Genomic DNA, 24,392 nt, shown 5'->3' with positions numbered 1-24,392 from the left:
TGTTAAGTTTACTCCTGACTACTTGAGTTTTATCTGGCATATTTTATTTTCACCACTCTTTTGACACTTTTAGTTACTTTTTTTGATATAATCTTCATTTCTAGAGTCTTTTGCAGGCCTCTCTTTCCTGTCTTTTCTTTTCAGGCTCTAGCACACCTTTTAGTATTTCCTGAAAACCTGGTCTCTTGCTTAGAAATTCTCTTCGTTTCTGTTTATCTGTGAATATTCTAATCTTGCTCTCATTTTTGAAAGACAGTCTTGCTGGATGTAAGATTCTTGGCTGGTAGTTTTTCTCTTGTAGTATCTTAAATATATCAGACCACTGTCTTCTTGCCTCCATGGTTTCTGGTGAGAAATGAGCACTTAATCTTATTGGGTATCCCTTATATGTTATGATTGCTTTTCTCTTGCTGCTTTCAGAATTCTCTCTTTGTCTTTGGCATTTGACATTCTAATGAGTATGTGTCTTGGAGTTCATCTATTTGGATTTTTTTTGGATGAGAGTACGTTGGGCTTTTTGGACATGGATATCCATGTCCTTCAATAGGGTTGGGACATTTTCTAACATTATTTCTTCAAATATTCCTTCTGCCTTTTCCCTTCTCTTCTCCTTCTGGGACACCCATGACATGTATGTTTGCATGTCTTTTGCTGTCATTTAGTTCCCTGAGACCTTGTTCAATTTTTTCCATTCTTTACTTTGTCTGTTCTTTTGTATGTTCACTTTCAGAGGCCATTTTTTCAAGCTCACCAATCCTTTCTTCTGCCTCCGCAAATCTGCTATTATATGATTCCAATGTTTTTTAAATTTCATTTATTGCACCTTTCATTCCCATAAGATCTGCTATTTTTCTATGCATGCTTTCAAATTCTTCTTTGTGCTTATCCAAAGCCTTCTTAATATCCTTAATCTCTGTAGCCATCTCATTGAATTTATTAAGGAGATTTGTTTGAACATCTATGATTAGTTGTCTCAACTCTTTTATGTCATCTGGTGGCTTATCTTGTTCCTTTAACTGGGCCATATCTTCCTGTTTCTTGGTGTGGATTGTAATTTTTGGTTGGTATCTTGGCATATGGCTTACTAGAGTATTTATTTTGGGTGCAGTTTTTCTCTTTAGTATATGGCTTCTGCCCTTTCCCCCTTCCTGGTTGTGCAGTAGGAGCCAACGATGTAGTTGGTGCCATAAGCTGGGGAGGCTCAAGCCGCCCTCATTTCCCCAGGGACCAGTGAAGCTTCTCCCAACTTTCTCCTTTGCCAGGGATGGGACAGTCACAGTTGTATGGAACAATCCAAGTTGTGCAGGCGTAGACTGTAGTTGCCCAGAGAGGCTGATGAGGCTTGATGCCCCTTTCTCCCCTGCCTGAGGTGTGGATGAAGCTGCAGGTGTGGGCAGAAATCTGTGCAGCGTGGGTCCAAGATGACCGCAGCTACCCTGGTAGACTTCTGATTATTCAGTCTGTGTCATCCAAATGTACCTGCAGTTACCTGGATAGGCCAGTGCAGGGCCTGCCAGCCTTCTCCCTGCCAGAGGTGGGGCTGAAGCCTAGGCTAGGCTGCAAGCCAATCTGGGTGAGAGAAACTGGTTCCTATTGTCACTGTGATTTTTGATCCAACCGGGCTTCCCCTCATGCCGGGGACAGAGTCAAAATAGTTGCCACCGATCTCTTTCTGCCATGGGCAGATTCACACCCCAGTTGTTACCAGGGTTATACCTTAGCCAGCCAAGTCTACTAATCAGTAGCCAAACTCAGTGGCCAACCATCTCCTCCTTCCCTCTTTTTGGGAAATGGAGCTTCCAATTCTAGCCACAGAGTAGCTCCTAAGGCAGCTTGCACTGCCAAAGTAGGACAATCACTGGCCTCCACGGCTTGGCTGGTAATTTCCTGGAGAGGCTGGCGCAGGTCCCCACAACTTCCTCCCTGCTGGAGGTGGCACTGGGGCTTAGGCTAGACCTGCAATCTGATCTGGATGGAAAGAAGCTGGTACCCACCACACTGGGATTTTCAGTCTGCCCCTGTTCCCCTTGTGCCAGGTGGGGAATTAAGATGGTGGCTCCCGGCCTCTTTCTGACTGGGACAAGCTCAAACTTTAGTTGTTCTCAGGATTATGCTTTAGCCCACTGAATTGACTCATCAGTAGCTGAAGTTGGTGCCCAACTGTCTCTTCCTCCCCTGTTTTTGGGAAGTGGAACTTTCGATTGCAGTGGTGGAACAGCTCCTGAGGCAGCTTGTGCCTCCATTGGAGGATGGGCATTGGCCTCCAGGGTGTGGAGCCTCTACTTACGAGTCTTCTTTGCAGATGGGCAGTCTCCTCCTTCCACTCCTTCAAGGATGTGGCAGGATGCTCTTCTAGTCTCCTGGAGCTCCCAAACAGGTGCTTCAGCAGCTCCAGAGAGCTCTGGGTGTTTGCCGACTGCCCTGTGGCAGGAGCTGACTCTAGTTGCTCCTTATTCTGCTGCCGTCTTCCTGGTTTCTTGGCCTATTTCAGAAAGAGCAGAGGCCACTGTGTCTGGAGTAGATTGAGGTATAAGAACTGAAGTCAGGGAGGTAAACTAGCTCTGAGTGAAGTGGGAAATCATTGGAGGTTTGAATAGAGATGTGACATAATCTGATTTGTGAGTTAAAAAGATCTTTCTGGCTGCTGCTTTTAGACAAGGCTTTGGGAGGGCAAAGGTGACAGTATGTAGACTGGCAGGAGGTTATTGTGATAATGCAGGAGAGAGATGATGCTGGCCTGGACCAGGGTGGTGAAAAGTGATAGGATTCTGTGTATAATTTGATTTTTAGAGCCAAAAGGATGGGGAGGAGAACAGTTGATGATACTGGGTTCAGAGGGACCGGACAAGAGAGGATTCATTCCAGTACATAAGTAGTGGAGTTAGCCTTAGATAGAGGTACAAACATTTTAACCATAATCACAGATGGGAAGGCAGCTTATGGATGCAGTTAAGTCACTGGGTGTTGAATTAGGACCTTATGGAAAATCAAAAGGGAAGCAAGATAATCAGTTGAGAGTGGAAGTGAGGAAGAAAAGTAGGAAAGTTCAGGAGAAAGGAGAAAATATGAAATAAAGTCCTCATTTTACATGAACTATTATTATTATTATTATTTTAAAAAGATTTATTTATTTATTTCTCTCCCCTCCCCCCCACCCCGGTTGTCTGTTCTCCCTGTCTATTTGCTGTGTCTTGTTTCTTTGTCCGCTTCTGTTGTCAGCGGCATGGGAATCTGTGTCTCTTTTTGTTGCATCATCTTGTTGTGTCAGCTCTCCGTGTGTGCGGTGCCATTCCTGGGCAGGCTGCACTTTCTTTCACGCTAGACGACTCTCCTTAGGGGCTCACACCTTGCGCGTGGGGCTCCCCTACGCGGGGGACACCCCTGCGTGGCACGGCACTCCTTGTGCGCATCAGCACTGCGCATGGGCCAGCTGCACATGGGTCAAGGAGGCCTGGGGTTTAAACCACGGACCTCCCATATGGTAGACGGATGCCCTAACCACTGGTCCAAGTCCGTTTCCCATGAACTATTATTATAATTGAAATTTATTATATTTGTGAAAGTGGTAGATTGGAAGGTGAAGAGAACTTTTAAAATCCAAAATAGTGTCACCTACTACCTGCAAATGCACTGTCACTCTGGTGACTTTTTAATGGGATATTTTGTATTGTGGGGAATAAAGAGATGTATTTAAGTATCTCTAATAAAACACCGTATATGTTAAGGATGCCTGCAGTGTTTGAGTAGGCAAAAAGGTTTGGAAGAAGGGGAAAGAGTGATTAATTTTAACTGGAGTAACCACTGATGGCTTTATGAAAGAGAGAGCATTTGAGTTAGGTCAAAATTAATAGTAGGTAGGTTTTTAATTGACATTTGATTGCTTTCTATGTGCTAAATATTTGCTAAATATTGCACATACATTGTCTCATTTAATCCTAATACCTGTGAGGAAACTGAAGCTCAGAGAAATTATGTAACTTGTTAAAGGCTGACAACTCTTTTCAATATAGCACACTGATTCTAGCTTGGAGGTGGTCGTGTAGGAGAGGACAACTCTGTTCAGAACAGTGAAAAGTAGATGGTGAGAAAAAGCAAGTGTGTGTGTGTGTGTGTAGTGGAGTTTCAGAGGTTGGGGTACATGGTGGGAAAAAGCTGAAAATATAGGTTATGAACAGATCATGGGACGGTGGCCAAAAAAGTCGTATTAAGGAATCTGGATATCGTTTTGCAGGAAGTCATAGTTATTCTGATAAGGGAGAATTGCACCTACTATGTGAACATTTTGACCTGCATTACATTTAGGACCTTTGTTTTGTTTTGCTTCATAGTTGCAAATTCTTTTGGAAGACAGGATCACAGAAATAAACATGGGTTTTTAAAATTAGGAGTTGAGTTTAATTAACAATTCATTTGGTTATGGAATTTATGATTATTTTATTAAATTATTTTGTGTCATGAAATTAAAACCATGATTATAGGATAGTTTATTATTAGCTTGCTCTTTTTCTAAGACAATAAGATAGAACTTTAAAATTATATTTTGCAGATACTGACAGAGCTTTATCATTACTGGAAGAATACTGCAAAAAATTAAGGAAACCAGAGGAGCTGCAGTTGAAAAATGCTGTTAAAAAGGTGATGGGTGTCTTTGAGAGCAGTTTATTCCAAGCTTTGCTAGGTATGTATGACAAAATCATTTTTTATCATTGTAATGATCAGAATTGGGCTTAATAGTTTGAGTAATGTGGTCAAAGAACCTGATGTTTATCAAATTTCAAACTGGAATAGTTTTCCTTGATACTGAAGGAAAGACCCTCCTCATACTTTTTAAAAAAAATTTTAGATTAACTTTAAAAAATAACTGTTTTAAATGTAAATAAAGGAGAGCTTTTTGAAAGAATGTTTTTAATAGGAAGAAAAGTTTACCAACAATAAAACCTGAGTAGTTTTTTGTAAAAAAATTGAGGACAAGGGGAGCTGGCGTAGTTGTGTTGGTTGAGTGCCTGCTTCCCATGTATGAGATCCCAAGTTCAATGCCTGGTGCCTCCTTAAAAAAAAAAAAAAAAAATTGAGGACAAATATGTTAGGGAAGGAAGCTATTGCCTAAAACGAAAATGATGGGCCACATTCTATTCAGCTAAAATTAAAGTTCTACTTGTACTGTGTTCTTGAAACAAAAATACAAAAAAATACTTTTCATCTTTCTTGATTTTCTTAGAATTGAAAAACTTATTGATGAAAACCCAAAGCTTAGAAATTCTTGTCCATTGTTATGAATCTAACCTTGTAATATTTAGCTCTATGTTTATTCTCATTTATTAAAGATTGTGAAGAAAATCTATGATATGGTTTAATTATGTATGTCTTGAATACATTTTTTGCATTTATGCAGATAGCTTTTAATTCTTTTCTGATAATATTTTGAGAGGCAAAATAAATTAGCAAAAGATTTATAAATGAATACCTTTCTCTGACAAAACCAACCAATTAACTAAACAATTTTAAAAACCACTCATTTATATTAGATGTTTTATTGGAGCTAAATTGTACATTGTAAAAATAACAGAGTTTACTAGACATTATCTTTCCTTTGTCAGGACTGGTGATTATAGATACAAAATCTAAAAATGGGAATTTATAAGGATTAATCTTAATAATGTTTTATCTGTGATTTTTAAGTAAACATCTATACTTATTGATACTCCCCACTTTATAGTTTGAATATAAATTTAAAAACCATTCAATTTTGAAAGTTTGAAAACCAGTTTATTGAATAAAAATAGAAGCAAAAAGCTTTAAAGTATTTTGCCTGTGAATTAATTTCCTTAACATATTCTTTTTTGGCTGGTAAGAATGGCACAAATAGCTGAACTCATCTTAGTTGATAATAAATAAAAATAACTCTAAATTTAAACTTACAGAATTTAAATAAACCCTGTTGCTAGAGAACAGTATTCTAGAGAATATTTTTAAACTACAAATTTATCAATTAAAAATTAATAGTTTCGTGTACAGTTCTCCACATCTAGTTGATAATTAGTAAAGGACATTAACTGAATTGCAGTGTATCTAAATGGATTTGTATAATGTGTTTAGGTAAGATTGACTCAGTCTTTTGAGGGTTTGAACTTTTGAGAGCTTGATTTAGAAAGAGTATTACTGGATGTTTTAGATAATTCTACTATACTTTGTTAATGTGGCCATTTGGTAATGCAACACCATTAACTAGAGAATAAAAAAACAAATGGATAACAAAGAATTGCACTTTGCCATTATTTTGAGTGAGTGATAAATATCTTGGCTTAGAGCCTATATTGTAGTTGATTTCTCTAATAAAATGAGAGGCAGCAATAATCTGTAAAAGGCTGTTATATAAGTAATCCTGCTGCTGCCCAGCTTTGAATGGATAGATTTGCTCTGGCAAAAGTCATTTTGGGATAAATCAGTGCAAAGAATAGAGAAACATTATAAAACAAAACATACTTGTCTATTGAATTCTATGTGGGTAGGTAAACACTGGTTATTCATTTACTATTAGTGAATGTCTGAGTTCATTTTCTTTTAAAATATTTATTTGTTTATTTATTTTTGTGTGTGCATTTTCTTTAAGGACACAAAAGAAGAAAAGCCATATAGTCCTGTGCATCCTGATGGGGCTTATATTGATATAAAAGGATAGTTAAGAAGCTGTCTATAAAGAAGACATTGTTTATGGTCTATAATTTGCTTTCTGTTTGAGCCAACTCCCAGTTTTTTCCTTATGGTTAATGAATACTATTCTCCCTTTGTTGTCTATCATATGCTTTTAAGAAACACCAGTATGTCTTAGATGGTATATTCTTTGAGGACAGAATTCTGCCTACATAAATGTGACCAGTATTTTAATGCATAAAAGCATTTCGTAAATGGATTCTGTGATAATAGGGTGGAAGATGATGGAAAAGATTATTGTCTATTTATTTGTTTTTATTGTTAGAAAAGGTAGGTTTACAGAAAAGTCATGCAAAAAATAGAACATTCTCAGATACCCCACTGTTTTTGACATTTTGCATTAGTGTGGTACCTTTGTTAAAATCGATGAAAGAATATTAAAATATTACTACTAACTATAGTCCATAGCTTTTATTATATGTGTTTTCCCCATAAATCATCCTGTTATTAATACCTTGTAATAGTATTGTACATTTGTTATAATTTATGAAAGAATGTTTTTGTGTTTATAACCATAGTCCATCATCTACCAGAGGGTTCACTGTATTATATAGTCCCATGTTTTGTACAATTCAAACAAAATATACCATGGTCAACCCCAGAATGTTTTTACCACTCCAAAAAGTAAAAACCCATATTCTCTTATACCCTCCTATTGTCAACTAATGACACTGATATTGTAATTGATGAAAAACTATTACAATATTACTGTTAACTATAGTCCATAAGTTACACTAATTGTACTTTTCTCATATGTCACCATGTTTTTAATAGCGATGTACATCTGTTCTAGTTCATGGAGGAACATTCTTGTATTGGTACTATTAACCACATTCCTCATCCACCACCTAGTTCACTATGTTATACAATATCAGGTTTATCATCTAGCTTTCTTTCTTTGACATTTATGACCCTGGACTATACCTTTCAGCCACACTCACATCTATAAATCAGTGATGTTAATTATACTCACTATAATGTGTTAGCATTATCTCTACCATCTCCACACATTTACAACCAACCTTATTAAAAATTCCATAGACATTATGTATAATCTCCCCCTTCTCAACCTTCATTCTATCTCCAAATAACCTGTACTCTAGATTTTAACTCCACAAGTCTACTCAGTGTAATTAGTTCTTTTTATGAGACCATACAATATTTGTCTTTTTGTGTCTGGCTTATTTCAGTTAACATAATGTCCTCAAGGTTCATTCATGCTGTCATATGCATGCTGACTTTATTTTCTTATTACAGCTGAATAGTATTCCATCATAAGTTTATTTGTTCATCAGTTGATGGACATGTGGGTTGTTTCTGTCTTTTGGCAATTGTTCATAATGGCACTATGAACTTTGGTATGCAAATGTCAGTTCATGTCACTGCTTTCAGTTCTTCTGAATATATTCCTAGCAGTGGGATTGCTGGGTCATATGGCAGTTCTATATTTAGTTTCATGAGGAACCATCAAACTGTCTTCCACAGAATCTGCACCTTTCTACATTCCCACCAACAGTGAAGGAGTGTTCCTGTTTCTCCACATCCTTTCCAACCTTAATGTTTTCTGTTTTTTTTTTTTTTTTTAAATGGTGGCCATTCTATAATGTATGAAATGATATCTCACTGTAGTTTTTTTTTTAAGATTTATTTTTATTTATTCCTCTCCCTTGCCCCCGTTCCGCCCTGCCCCTCCCCCCCCCCCCAAGCTTTCTGTGTCCATTCGCTGTGTGTTCTTCTGCATCCACTTGCATTATCCTGTGGCACTGGGAAACTGCATCTCTTTTTTTGTTGTGTCATCTTGCTGCACCAACTCTCCATTTGTACAGCACCCCTCTTGGGCAGGCTGTGCTTTTTTCATGCAGGGTGGCTCTTTTTTGCAGGGCACACTCCTTGCATGTGAAGCACCCCTACACGGGGACACCTCTGTGTGGCATGGCACTCCTTGCATGCTTCAGCACTGCATGTGGGCCAACTTACCACATGGGCCAGGAGGCCCTGGGGATTGAACCCTGGACCCTTCATATGGTAGATGGACACTCTATCAGTTGAGCCACGTCTGCTTTCCTTATTGTAGTTTTGATTTGTATTTCCCTAATAGCTAGTGATGTTGAACATATTTTTATGTGCTTTTTAGCTATTCATATTTCCTCTGGAAAAACGTCTATTTCTGTGTTTTTTAGTTTTTAAAATATAAGTTTATCTGATTATAAAAGTAGTATATTCTCATTTTAGAAAAAAAAGTAAATGAAGAAAATTAAAGAAGAGTATAAAACTTAACAGTAAAGTGGAGCAAGTGGAGCTCAGTGGTAGAGTGCCTGCTTTCTTGTGTACAAGGTCCTGGGTTCAATCCTGGTATCTTCTGAAAAATAAACAAACAAAAAACCCAAAAAACTCCACACCTACTGGTAAAAGTACATTGCTTTTATTTTATTTTATTTAAGATTTATTTATTTATTTTTATCTCTCCCCCCCCCACCCTGGTTGTCTGTTCTCTGTGTCTATTTGCTGCGTCGTCTTCTTTGTCCGATTCTGTTGCTGTCAGCTCTCCGTGTGTGCGGCACCATTCCTTTGCGGCTCTCCTTATGGGGTGCACTCCTTGCACATGGGGCTCCCCTGCGCGGGGGACACCCCTGTGTGGCACGGCACTCCTTGTGTACATTGGCACTGCGCATGGGCCAGCTGCACACGGGTCAAGGAGGCCTGGGGTTTGAACAGCAGACCTCCCATGTGGTAGATGGACTCCCTAACCACTGGGCCAAGTCCGCTGCCCAGTACATTGCTTTTAAGGTAAATAGCAGGATAAGGTAAGCATGGAGAATAATGATCTGTTAAATTAATTTCTTCTTCTATGCTTCTAGAGCCCCTGCATCTTTGTTTTGATTTCCCATTTACCAATATCTGACAATGGAAAATGACACTTTACTTTCTTTTAAGTTAACACTCAGTGTTCATTAATGTACACCCCCAACCCTGAAAAAAAAAACAAAACCCAAAACAGCAATATGTTATCAGCTGCACATTTAACTGTTAGGCTTAGGGTGACATCTTGTGGTAAAACAAAAGAAAAGGTTTGTCCAATAGATAATAAAGTTTTATGATGATCATATTCTTAACACTTTGCAGAATTTGAATATCAGTGAACCGCAATTTGATGATGTTTTACAAAATAATCTAGGTTTCTTTAGTCAAAATATTCAAATTTTCAAGGAACTCTTCTTTTTTAATTCATCATTTGGTTAGGAGCAAGATGGAACATTTTTATTATTTTTTACTTCTCTTCAGTTCCACTTTGAAAAGATAAAGATTTATGTTACCATCATTATTATTTTTTGAAAAATACTTTAATGATATAATAGTGTCAGTTCATTTTCACTTATTTAACACAAATGTTCTTTGTTTTTATATCTTATTAAAATTTATGTGTTATCCTTTAGTCATTACATATACAAAATATGGAAAGAACTATGTGTATATATTTTTAAAGTTTCAACCCCTTCTAAAATATTGTTAACCTTGTTCATCTGATTTTTAAAAATTTTTATTGAAGTATGTCATTCATACATGAATATACCTAAACAATAATTACATAGTAAAAGTTGTGAATTTACACATGCATAACATCCTACAGGGGATCCTATGCATCAACCCACCATAAACACCTTGCATTGTTGTGAGACATCTGCTACAAATTATGAAGGAATATCATCAAAATCTTACTATTGTCCATACCTTACATTTGGTGTATTTTTCTCCCAACCCACCCATTATTATTTTAAAATATATAATTTTATTACGGAAGTTGTGAACTCACAAAATAATCATGCACATGTGTAGAATTCTCATACAACACCCCTTCACCAACACACTCCACCATGGTGGAACATTTATTACAGATTATGAGATAACGTCATCGACTGTCACCACCAACCATTGTTGATAGCATACATTTGGCACGTTTTCCATACTCGCATTAGCAACACAGTATGTCTTTGGCATAGATGCATGAGTATTACAGTATTGCTGTTATCCACAGTCACACCAATTATATTTTTCACAGACTTCTTCACATTCCCACCACCCTGCAATTGTTCATCTAATTTTATTCTCTCTTATTTCACACCAGTGTTTGAGGATGAAATTTTTAGAAAGATTTAGAAGAGAATGGGCTGTTAAATGATACTTTCCTTTAAGCCCTGTCGGTAGTGACATTAGGAAAAGAGCTCATCCTGCTTTATGGAGGTTGCTAAACTTTGCTTGTTAGACTTTGTGTTAATGTAGAATACTTTTCGTTTCCATAGAAATTAACAGAGTATCCTATGGATACTTTAGATTTACTACATATTGGGATTTACAAAATGTCCGTACTTGCTAGCAGCTTTAACCAGTTTTTTTCATTATGTCTTATAGAATTTTGTTAATATTAACATGAAGCACTTATCATGGTATTACCTTATGATAAACTGAGTATGTATTTTCCCCTAATAGACCATAACTAGCTTGAGGGTAAGGCTTATATCTTATTAACATTTGTGCCCCTAGTATGTAGAACTTTAATAACAATAGGCCTTCCGCAAATTTTATTTATTCGTTTACTCAACAATTACTTAAAAAAATACCTATTATGTGATAGCCATTGTTCTAGGCAATAGGGTTACAACAGTAAGATATAGAGGACATTTCTTCCCCTTATAGGCAAATGAGGGAAATAAATGGGAGAAAAGAGACATTAAATAAGCAGTTAATTATTTAGTTACAATGGTGATAGGTGCTGTAAAATAAATATTTTTGAGTTTTTAAATTACATTTTGAGTAAAAATTATTTTTTCTTAATATAGTGATTCTAATGGAATATTTTTATTTCAAAATAACATCTATCTGAAAACTCATGGTCATTTGGGTCTTATATTAATTGTAATGTATAATAATTTTTGTGACCTGATCATAAGTCAAAGAATTTTTTTAATAGATCATAGATCCAACACAGTTATGTGAATTTGGAACAGCGTGACTTTATTTCTCCAAAGGAGAGTTTCTCTAAGTGTTGTTCTCAGACCAGCAGCACCATCATTACTTGGTAATGTGGTTAGTATTGCATATTCTTGGGACTCACCCTAGATCTACTGAATCAGAAACTCTGAAAGTAGAGCTCATCAAAATACCAGTAGGGAACCTAATTTTCTTTTTAAAATATAATAGCATATCGGAAATATTTAATTGATTCCCTTTGGATATTTAATGATAGTTTCACTTATGTGCTACTAGGCATAGAGAGCAACCAAATTGCATTCAGATGCTGCTGTTGAGCCAGCTGAAGGCTCACTCACTAGGTAGGTGCTTGCTGCCACTCACAGCTTCAAAGTATGTGTTCCAGTAAAACAAATAACTACAAGTCATGGACTTTCAAAATAAGTTGAAACAGTGAGTGTGAAATTATTATATGCTAGAGTATAAAAATTCTTGCTTGTTTACAATACCTATTTAAATAAAAACAGGGTAGGGAAGAGGATATGACTCAACTGATAGAGTATGTGCCTACCGCATGGAGGGTCTGGGGTTCTATACCCAGGGCCTTCTGTCCCATGTGGAGCTGGCCCATGTGCAGTGCTGCTGCGCGCAAGGAGTGCTGTGCCACACAGGGGAGCCCCTACGTAGGGGAGCCCCACGTGCAAGGAGTGTGCCCCGCAAGGAGAGCTGCCTGTGTGAAAAAAAGTGCAGCCTGCCCAGGAGTCGCCCTGCATACACGGAGAGCTGACACAGCAAGATGACGCAACAAAAAAGAGATGCAGTTTCTCAGTGCCACCTAATAATACAAGTGGACGCAGAAGAACACATAGCAAATGGACACAGAGAGCAGACAATGGGGGGGAAGGGGAGAAAAATAAATAAAAAATAAATCTTTAAAAAATAAAAAAAAAATAAAAACAGGGTAGGTATCACGGTTTGAGATTATTTATGAATTCCAAAAAAAGAGATTATGTTTTTAAACTGATCTGCTCCTCTGGGTGTGATCCCTTTTGATTGTATTAGATTCAGCTGCGATGTCTTTGATTAAATTATGTTAAGATTAGGGCTTTGATTTTAACTCAGGTTAAGTCCCTGCCCCCTTGGTGGGCTATATAAATGGACACTTAGTCAAGTAGACACACAGAAGTAGATACATGGGAAGAGAGAGCTCCACAGATGTAAGAGGAGAGAACTTGGTCATGACACAGAAGAGGAGAGAACTTTGATCTGGCCGTCCCAGGAAGAGAGACAAGCCCTATGCCAGCCTGTAGCTGAGACAGGAAGGCCGAACCCTCACAGAATTTGGCAACCATGTTGCTTCAACGTGTGGCAACTGACTTTGGTGAGAAATCAACCTTGAGTTGGACTCTTTAGGGCCTGGTCACTGTAAACTTTTACCCCAAATAAATACCTTTTATAAAAGTCAACAAATTTCTGATACTTTGCATTGGCACCCCTTTAGCTGACTATTACAGTAGGTATTCCAGTATTAAACTAGACTAATAGTAATTAACAAAATATTTACAAAATGTTTACCTGTTTAACACAGGCATAGCATATGTAAACAGGTGTTATCAAAGACCAAACCTCTCCCTTTAAGGAGCTTAAGGTTGGTTGGGAAGGTGACACTAGCATGCAAACAAGTACAAGACAGTATATAATCAGGAAGTACACTGTGGGGGCTGGATTAGAAGTGTTGTAGGAGATCAGAAGAGCATGGGATCACTGTAGGCTGATGTTGACTGAGAAGAGTATATATATATAATGCAAGCTTGAACTGGTTCTTGTCACTGATAGGATTTGATAATGAGAAGATAGAGAAGGGCATTTTCTTCGTCCATCCATTCAGTCATTCAAAAGATGTTTTTTGAACACCGTCAGGCACTGTGATATACAGCCAGGTAGGCAAACATTAAACAGAACTGTATAAATAGTTTATAATTGTAATAAACACTTCAGAGGAGAAGTAGAGGATACTTTGAGTGAGAGACTTAACCTTAGTGAAATCAGGGAAGGCTTTCTTGAGAAAGTGGCATTTGAGGGAATGAAAATTACACAAATTTGTAGAGGCCAGAAGGAGAGTAAGTGAAAGGATCTGACTGGAACAGGAGTTTAAGATGTTCTTGATATTTATGCTTTAAAAATGTTCCCTATGTGTTGAATAGGGCATCACATTAGAAATGTCTCTTTCCCAAAGACTTATATTTTTTATCTTTTTTTTTTTTTAAAGATACTGGTATTCCACTATAGAATTATTGTGACTCTAGCAATGGAAGAAATTATACCACTGATATGGAAACAGTGGCTATGGGAGTTGCTGAAGGCAGGGAGAGGGAGGAAGAGGTGTGATATTGGGGCATTTTCGGGACTTGGCGTTGTCCTGAATGATATTGCAGGGACAGGTACAAGACAGTATATATCCTGCCATAACCACCTGAATGGACTGGGAGAGAGTGTAAACTACAACATAAGCTATAATCCATGCTGTGTGGCAGTGCTCCAAAATGTATTTATCAAATGCAATGAAGGTTTTTTTAACCTGTGTTTCTTCTTTTAAAATTTATTTTTATTTTATTATCTTTTTTTAAAAAAAGATACATAGATCACACAAAATGTTACATTAAAAAATGTGAGGTTCCCATATACCCCACTCCCCACACCCCCCACTCCTCCTACATTGACAACTTATTTCATTAGTGTGGTACATTCATTGCATTTGATGAGTACATTTTGGGGCATTGCTATACTGCATGGATTATAGTTTATATTGTAGTTTACACTCTCTCCCTGTCCATTTAGTGGGGTATTGGCAGGACTTGTTTAAGTTTGAAGGTAAGGGAAGCGGACTTGACCCAATGGATAGGGCGTCCGTCTATCATATGGGAGGTCCGTGGTTCAAACCCTGGGCCTCCTTGACCTGTGTGGAACTGGCCCATGCGCAGTGCTGATGTGCGCAAGGAGTGCCCTGACACGCAGGGGTGTCCCCCACGTAGGGGAGCCCCACGTGCAAGGAGTGCGCCCCCTAAGGCTAGCCGCCCAGTGCAAAGAAAGTCCAGCCTGTCCAGCAGTGGTGTCTCACACATGGAGAGCTGACACAGCAAGATGATGCAACAAAAAGAGAACAGAGTCCTGTGTTGCTGACAGGAATAGAAGCAGACACAAAACAACACACAGCAAATGGACACAGAGAGCAGACAACCGCTGGGGGGGGGGGGGGGAACGGGAGGGGGGAGAAGGGAGAGAAATAAATACAAAATAAATAAATCTTAAAAAAAAAAAGTTTGAAGGTAAGCTTGATAAAACACCAGTGGTAAGCATAAAATGTGGCCCAAACAATCCTTGTAATTCCCTTTGTTAAATTGCCATATAATAAGTGTGATTTGTTGCATGTTTCATGTTGGGCAGAACCAAGCATTTCTTAAATTAAATTTGATACTTTGATCTTTAAGAGAATTAGATGTCATTCTTGGCTCTGGACTTTGTATATTTACTTCAAGATTTATGTCACCAGGTGGCACCATTTAACTAAATTTATGTGCTTAGGATGCTTATAAAGTTGGTTGTTTTTATATTGAGTGCTTTTATTTGTTCTATAATTGAAACATAAAAAATATTAATTTATCTTGATGGAATATGAGACTTTTCTACATAGTAAGATAGTCAGTCCCCAAAGGTTTTTTGAGAGCATGAAATATTCTGGTATTTCTTCTAAGTATATAATAAATGAAAATTTGATGATGATCATTATAACTAATATATGGTAGCTGGCAAGAAAGCTGAACACAATAGGTTTTCCTCTAATATATAGCCAACATGGTAATATTACTAATATTACTAATATTACTCCCCACATCTGAATTTAGCTTCCAGTTATGGGAAGTTGTTTGCATAACAACAAAAACATAGTAAGATTCTAAAAGATTTTGTTAAGAATAAGGTGTTTTCAAGCTTTCTTGAAATAGTGTGATACTAACATATAGACATTTTTATCACTATAGTATAGGTTCTATTGAACAATAAAACTAATAAAATTAATAGAACATGATGTAAATATTCTTTCTTAGCCCAAGCATCCATTCCAAGGAAATGAGAATTTATTACTTTCTTGGTAAAAACTTCCTTAATACTTTTCCTGCCTTTAAGCAGAATTCATTTTCTCCCATATGTTCCTACAGAATTTGTTCTATTTCTGCTGCAGCATTTATTACATTATATTCTTTTTTATTTTATTTTATTTATCCCCCTGCCCCCAGAGGCTTCTCTTATCTGCTCATTTGCTCGTCTTCTCCAGGAGGCACCAGGAACCAAATTCTTATTTGATTACATATTGGTCTCCTTCAGTAGATTGTGAGTGTCTTGAATGCAGACAGATTCTAACCTTGTATGTAGTTCAGTGTCTGGCATGGGATTTCTTTAAATTTCTCATTGAATTTCTTTCATTTGACGAAATATGTTTTGAACCCCTACTCTCTAAAAGATGCTATGTTAGGCTCTGGGGATTTAGTGACAAGGGAGGTGTACATTCTGTTTTCCTGAAGCATATGGTCTACTAAGGGAGACATACATTAAACAAATAAGTATAATTATGATAAGTGCTTTCCAATAAATAGTTATTTGGATTAAAATCTTAAGGACGAAAAGTGGACTTGGCCCAATGGATAGGGCATCCGCCTACCACTTGGGAAGTCCGCGGTTCAAACCCCGGGCCTCCTTGACCCGTGGGGAGCCGGCCATGCGCAGTGCTGATGTGCGCAAGGAGTGCCCTGCCACGCAGGGGTGTCTCCCACGTAGGGGAGCTCCACACGCAAGGAGTGTGCCTTGTAAGGAGAGCTGCCCAGCGTTAAAGAAAGTGAAGCCTGTCCAAGAATGGTGCCACCCACACAGAAAGCTGACACAACAAGATGACGCAACAAAAAGAAACACAGATTCCTGGTGCTGCTGATAAGGATAGAAGCAGTCACAGAAGAACACACAGTGAATGGACACAGAGAGCAGACAACTGGGGGGGGGGAGGGAGGGAGAGAAATAAATAAAAAATAAATCTTAAAAAAAAAAGGATTTGGGATTGAGTTTAAAAAAATCATAACGAGTTACTTAAGCTGGTTGAATTAATATTATTTTACTGTGTGTTTTAAATGGGTTTAGATATTCTTTATTAATTAAAACCTCCCAGTAACTTTTTATTATTCTTAGAATGAAATTCAAACGTCTCCCCTTGCCTTTTAGATTTTGCATGACCTGACCCCTGCCTATCTCTCCCATCTCATTTTCATCCTCTTCACTACTCTATAAATACCAGGCTTCCCCCGCATTCTTACATGCTGTCCCAGAACATTTTCACTCGTTTTCCTTTTGTTTGAAGTAGCACCTTTCTACTCAGATTTTTGCATTACTGGCTTATCCAATTATTCAGGTCTCAGTTTAAGTGTTACTTCCTGAAATCACCCTATCTAAAGTGCCTTTTCACCTCATTCTGCCCTCGACCCCAAGTCACATCCATCGCTTTACCCTAGTTTATTTTCATCCCTGTATATATCACTATGATAAATTTTATTGGTTTACAAGTTTATTGCATATCCCTCAACATTTAAAGTAGCCATCTTGCCTACATCTTGCTGTATCTTTAGTGCCTAGTACATAGTAGCCTTTAAATAAATATTTGTTAAATGATCATATAGATAAGTAAGTGCTGCTGCATGCCTGATACTGTGTTAGAATCTTGTTTCAGCTAGTAATGTACTCATTTGCAAGGAGCAGAAAGTTTAAGCAAGTAGGGACTTATTTTTTCCGGAGGAAGGGGAGTTCTGAAGGTAGGCAGTTGTTGATATTAAGTTAGCATCTCAGGAAAGTCCCTGCCAGCATCTCTGCAGTTATTTTGTTGTTTCTTTTGGGCTTGTTCTTTCATGGTCATGGTTCTTTCATGGTTCTTTCATGGGCTTCTGCAGTCCCAGATACCATATCCAGAAAGGCAGGAGGAAGGGGATGGAAGGAAAGGGAAGAGCAGGCCCAATCATTGTTCTTTCATTTACAAAGAAAGCAAGAGCTTTCTCAGAGCTACCACCTGGTTCATATTGCCTCTCCACACAGGTTTTCTTTTTATCTCATTGGCCAGACCTGGGTCATATGGCTACCACTCACTCAAGGGAGGCTGAGTAAGAGGGGGAAATGGCATGATTTGTTTAGATTAATAATGAGCTATTGCTTGGGATGGCACATTACTGTTCTTGACAAGACTGGAGTTCCTTAGCATGGAAGACGGAGAAATGGGTATTGATAGAAAATTAATGGTATCTTTTGTGCCTATATTTTCTGCAATCCTCATAGCAACCCTGAAAGGTACCTTTTATTAATGCTATTTTACAACATAAAAACTGAAGTTCAGAGAAGTCAAATAATTTCATCAAGATCACACAGCTTTGGGTTCCATTACTAAAATTGAATATTGGAATCAGGAGAAGAATTCCAAGAACCAAGGAGGGTAAGGCAGAATCCTGAGCCTAAGAGGGGAGGTTAGAGAAGCTTGATTGAATTTGCCAGGATAAAAAAGGCCCAAGGAATAACTTCTTCCGTTATGGCAATGGGGCCTTAGAATAAGTTGAACTGGGTTCTACTCCTATCCCTATGACCATGTGGTATATGATCATGGGCAATTCATTTGCTCTTTCTGGTCCTTAAGTTCTCAATCTGTGAAATTAGGTGTTCTCCCTATTTTATCTCTATGGTCCTTTTTGACTATAATTTATGATGGTTCCACTTTGTGTTTTAGTTCTCCCTGATTTTTTTCTGACTAGTCTTGCTGTTCTATCTTCTCGTATCCTTGCTTAGTAGATAACTTTATCCTTAGTGATATTTTTACTTATTCAACCACAGGCAAAGGATAACGGTTTAGACAGAGTATTTTCTTCTTGGTTAATAATCATTTTAAATTTGCTTTATATGAGAAAAATTAATTTTTGTTTTTAAAATACTTCTGTACTGCAAAAAGAAGAAAAAAAGGGCAAAGTTCTATTGAAATACAGTTTGTTTGCAATAAAAAGCTTACAAAGCTTAAAATGATTAGCTTAAAAATTATTCAGGTTGATAACCTATTACTTAGAAATGTTGAGTCAGAGGCTGGGGAGAGGACGAGAAGCCTGGGGTTGGAAAGTGAAATTTAGGTTATTAGCTGCTTTGGTAAGGTAGTAAGTGAAGTACCAAGGTAACAGCATTGTTTGGAAAGATACTTTTCAACATCCTTGTAACAATTGAAGCTATTAAGAGAGACTTTTCTATTGTTTTTGTTCCTCCTTTTACTACATGGCCAACTAAATCTGGGGGACTCACTCTTATAGAGTTTTTCCATGGTATAGAGAGATCACACTTTGAGTTTATGGTGAGAGTGAGAAGTACCATTTTTCAGTTGAAGGAAAATATGATGTAGGAGAAATAAAAGAAAACCCACTTTTTTCATGCCCAGGGGGATTTGTAGAAGAGAAAGGGAGCAGTGGAGAGAGAAGAACAAAGTGATCAGGTGAGTGTCTGAGAAGGGAGGTCAACCCATAAAAGAGTTTGGCTTCTGTCTGCTGGCTTCCTATTTAAGATTTTGTGGGAGGCTAGCTGCCTTTCAGATGCCTTAATATTGCTCACTCACACTCGAGTATGTATTGTGGTGCCATGTAGTAAGTGTGACTAGCCCAAGGGTCTCTGACCTATAGTTGTCCTGAGTCACTTTTACTTTTCTTGTGGCATAACCAGAATTGAGAGTCTGCAGGGGAGGTTATAGCAGGAAGTCAGCTAACTGGTGAGATGGCTTTGTGGCAGGGTCTGCGTGTCCAGTGAGGCTGAATGAGAATTGTAGCATGACCTCAGAGGAGAGTGTAGGAGTGTTGGAGTGTGGTTCCATTGGAGTCCAAGGTGAGTATGATAAGCCAGCTAGCATACCTGGGAGCATTATCTAAGCCAAAAGAATGGACCCCAGGTCCCCATCGACTTTAGCATCAGAGATCATCAGTATTCCCAGTGACCAGATGGACAGGGACGTTGCCCAAGAAGTAAAGGAGCTGAAGGACATATTTAGATCCAATGAATCCATCTTCTTTCTATCTCCAAGACTATGATGATAGATGATGATAGATGAACTTGCTTCGCCCCAGAGTTATCTCCCAACACACACCTGCACACAATTTTAGAGGGAGAATCAGGAAGAGGGGGAGACTATGTGAATGAGCAGTTTTAGGTAAGAGGACTTCTAAATTTTTGCATCAGATCACACTTTAAACTGGATTGGATGGTGACTTTTCCCAATTAACTAGGGACTGAGGGCTTAGATAGGGGCTAGATAAGCCACAGACACTTTGCAGAGCCATACATAGTGTGGTGTAAGTTATATTTGTGACTTGACTACACTGAAGCACATAGATCTTAATGCTGGTTCTTTCCCTTCTTACGTCTTTCAACTTTGGTATTGGGGTTGATGAAAAGACTTAGCTGCAAGAAGGAGCAATGGAAAAAGTATCCTATAAGTGCCACATAGGAAAGGTTTTTCTTTCACCTTGTTGGTTCTGGCTCCTAGCAAAAGATAGAAGCAGTGGAGAAAGGATGAAAAGCATGGACTCTACCTTGATTTGTTTATGTCAAACCTAAATGTTACTTAAGAAAACATTTCTCCTCTACCTCATTTGCCACTCAAAAGCTACAGAACTCCTTAGACCGTGCTAGGTATTCCAAACATTGTAATAATAATCTACAAATATAGTATACAGTATACATTTCCGTGATTTTAAATGATGTATCCCTAAGTTCTAGTCTCTATTCAGTTTTCTGTTTACTGTGAATATAATAAACCTTCACAAAACCATAAGATTAAAATTCTCTTTGGAGACCTACACATATGCAAATTGAGTCATCAAATGCACCTAGAGCCACCAAACTCCAGAGGATATGCCAGTTCTTACGAATGCCTTAATCATGAATTCCTACAAATTTAAAGCATTTCTAAACTCACAGAAACAAATTATATAGAATAATACTGCTTTCCGAAAAATCTTGAGTTTTGAAAATAAGCCATTTGAAAATGAACAATTACTTCAAAAAGAAGCCTTCTGCTTTTGAAATGGTTAATTTAAGAGATTTTTGAAAAAGGATTTAAGAGCACTTTAATTGGTCAAAATAGGACAATAATTATAAATATGAAGGTGAGTTTAAGATTTCATTAATTGATATAATTAATACCTTCAGCAAAGCCTGTGTAGTTTAAGTGCAGGGCTCTATTTCGTAAATTTCCAGGACTTGTATTCAATTTATTCATGTCCATTTTCCTCATGTAAATTTAATTTTTAAAGCTATATAAATATGGAAATGTAGCCCCTGGAGATATGGAAATATGAACATATTTAGCAGACCTTCTATTAAGTACTAAACAAACTTTTGGCAAAGGATATTTTCATTTATGTTTGAGTATTTATAATTGTAACTTGGAACAGCTGAGCTGATCCAATGACATTCTTTATAAATGTGGAATGATGGAGAAGAATTGGGATTCTGAGTATTGAATGAAAGACGTGGGAAAATGTATGTCAATATTCTGCATGATAGTTTCTTGCTTTAAAATTTGAATTATCGTTATTATTTTGGCTCTGTTGAGAAAGTTATCTTAATGTTCCAGTATCTGTTAATAATTATTTTTTCCCATGCTTTATATATTAAACTAATCCTGCTCACTTCAACAAAAAATTAGATGTGGCAATCTAGTTTTTTCGATCAGTGCCATGATCTCCTTCCAGTAATAATCTCTTCCTCTACTAATGTCTCAGCCACCCGTTCTAATGCTTTACTTTTTAGCTTATCATTATTATAACCACACTCCTCTAAAATCTCCGTTTTAATCATCCACTGAACTTGACTTAGCACCTCCTATTTTTCCAGTTCATTTCTATACTTCCTGGATCAACTATTTTTGTTTAACAAATCAATTTTATTGATACATATTAATAAAGCATAAATCCATCCAAAGTGGACGATCAGTGGTATTTGGTATAATCACATATTTGTGCATTCATCACTTCAATAATTTTTAGAGCACTTTCATTATTTCAGTAATAATAATAATAAAAATAAACAAAACCAAACAACCAAACAAAACTCATCACCTCTCAATCTCTCTATGCTTCCCCTGCTGTATACAATTGCTATTCTGTTTCCTTCTCTCTAGGTTCTTTGTATTTATATGTAGTAAAAACAGTCTTATATATGCAATATCACCCATATTTGTATTTTACAGGAGATTTCACTATGTTATACAGTCCCATGTTGCATTTTTTTAGCTTTCTTCTAGTAATATACCTGTCCTTAGGCTTTCCTTTTCAACCACTGTCATACCCATATAATAGCTCTGCTGGTCACAAACACCATGATGTGCTCTCACCATTTCCATTCATTTCCAAAGAATTTCAAACAACCTTTTACCAGTTCTGCCACCTTACCCCTCAGCTTTCCATTCTCTACCCTCATTCTGTTTTCTGGTGTCCTGTATTCTAATTATGGACTGCATGAGTTTACACAATATATTTAGTTCATAATAGCACAGTCATACAGTATTTGTCCTTTTGTGTCTGGCTTGCTTCACTCAACATAATGTCCTCCAGGTTCATCCATGTTGTCATTTGCTTCATGACTTCATTTCTTCTTATAGCTGCATAATATTCCATTGTGTGTATACACCACAGTTTGTTTATCCATTCATCAGTTATGGTCACCTGGGTTTTTTCCAGCAGTAGCAAACATGAATAATGCTGGTATGTACGTCAATATGCAGCTGTCTATTTATGTCACTGCTCTCAGTTCTTCTGGTTATATACCTAGTAAAGTATTGCCATGTGGCAAGTCTGTATTCAATTGCGGAACAGTCCTCCACAATGGTTGTACTAGTTTACATTTCCACCAACAGTGAATGGGCATTCCTGTCTTTCTATATCCTCTCCAACATTTACAGTTTTTGGACTTTTTAATAGTTGCCAGGCTAGTAGATGCGAAATGATTTCTCACTGTAGTTTCTTGATTTGCATTTCTGTAATTGTTAGTGATGTTGAACCTTTTTTCATGTTTTTCTTGGCCATTTGTTATCTTCTTTGGGCAATTTTCTTTTCAAGTCTTTTGCCCATTTTTCAATTGGATGGTTTGTCTTTTTATTGTTGGGTTGTAGCATCTCTTTAGATATCGTGGCTATTAAACCCTTCTTGGTCATATGATTGCCAGATATTTTCTCCCATTGAGTTGGCTGCCTTTTTACCCTTTTAACAAAGTTCTTTAAGGTGTAAAAGTGTTTAATTTTGAGAAGGTCCCATTTATCTATTTTTTTTCTCTTGTTGCTCTTGTTTTGGGTATAAGATTTAGGAAAGTACCACCCACGACAAGATCTTGAAGATGTTTTCCTACATTTTCTTCTAGGAGTTTCATGGTTTTTCTTTTTATATTTAAGTTCTTGACCTGTTTTGAGTTAATTTTTGTATAAGGTATGAGATAAGGTCCCCTTACTTTCTTTTGGATATGGCTATTCAGTTCTCCCAGCACCATTTGTTCTGGCCCAACTGGTTAGACTTAACAACCTTGCCAAAAATTACTGGAGTGAGTTCTTGATTCAATTCCGTTGGTAAATATGTCTTTCTTTAGCTAAGTAATATGCTTTAAAGTCAGGAAGTGAGAATCTATCAACTTTATGAAAAAATTTTTTTTTGAGGAACTGGGGCTGGGACTTGAATCTGGGACCTTGTATATGGGAAGCTGGAGCTTAACCACTGAGCCTTGTTGGTTCCCTTGAATTGTTTTTTTTCATTTGTTTGCTTGTTGTTTTTAGGAGGCACTGGGGACCAAATCTGGGATACAGGAGCTCAACCACTTGAGCCACATCTGCAACTCGTGCTTCTTTTTTAAAATTTTTTGTTTTTTAATTTTTTAAAAGATATTTAGATTACATAAATGTTGCATAAAAACATAGGGGATTCCCATATGTTCTACTCCCTACCCCTCCACACTTTCCCACATTAACAACAACCTTCACTAGTGTGGTACATTTATTATAATTGATGAACACGTACTGGAGCATTGCCACTAAGTGTGGATAATAGGCTCCATTATGGTTTAATCTGTTTCACACATTTTTTGTAAGTTATTACAAGATATATAATGGCCTATATCCACCACTGCAACATCATCCAGGACAATTCCAATATCCCCAAAATGCCACTATATTACACCTATTTTTTTTTTTTTGAGATACTTAGTTTACATAAAAGTTACAAAAAAAATTATAGGAGATTCCCATATGCCCCGCTCCTCACACCTCCCACATTTTCCCACAATAACAGCATCCTTCTTATATCATTGATGTGGAGGCAGTGGCCACTGGAGGTTCTGAGGGCAGGGATAAGTATAAAACGGGGGCATTTTTGGGACTTGGGAATTGTCCTGAATGACATTGCAATGACAGATATAGGTCATTATGTATCTTGCTATAATCTACAGATTTGGATGGGAGACAGTGTAACCTGCAATGTAAACTTTAATCCACACTTAGTGGCAGTGGTCCAAAATGCGTTCATCAATTGCAGTGAATGTACCAGTGAAGGATGTTGTGCTTCTTTTTAAAAACATTTTTGGCTATTTGGGGCCTCATACCCCTCCAAATAAATTTGATTATTGGC

General features: G+C 37.4%; 1 protein-coding gene across 3 annotated transcripts in view; it reads left to right on the top strand.

Moving 5' to 3' along the window:
• The window catches only part of DLG2 (discs large MAGUK scaffold protein 2), a 2,400,703-nt gene that overhangs the window by 20,059 nt on the left and 2,356,252 nt on the right, over positions 1 to 24,392 (top strand). For all 3 annotated transcript variants that reach the window (XM_058306073.2, XM_058306075.2, XM_058306074.2), the window contains exon 2: positions 4,547 to 4,678. In XM_058306073.2, the coding sequence (XP_058162056.1) occupies positions 4,547 to 4,678 (132 nt within the window). The remainder of the gene's footprint in view (positions 1 to 4,546; positions 4,679 to 24,392) is intronic.

This window comes from Dasypus novemcinctus, chromosome 10, assembly GCF_030445035.2.
Source record: "Dasypus novemcinctus isolate mDasNov1 chromosome 10, mDasNov1.1.hap2, whole genome shotgun sequence".
Classification (NCBI taxonomy): domain Eukaryota; kingdom Metazoa; phylum Chordata; class Mammalia; order Cingulata; family Dasypodidae; genus Dasypus; species Dasypus novemcinctus.
Note: the sequence above shows the minus strand (reverse complement) of the source record. Positions and strands in the feature narration are given on the sequence as shown.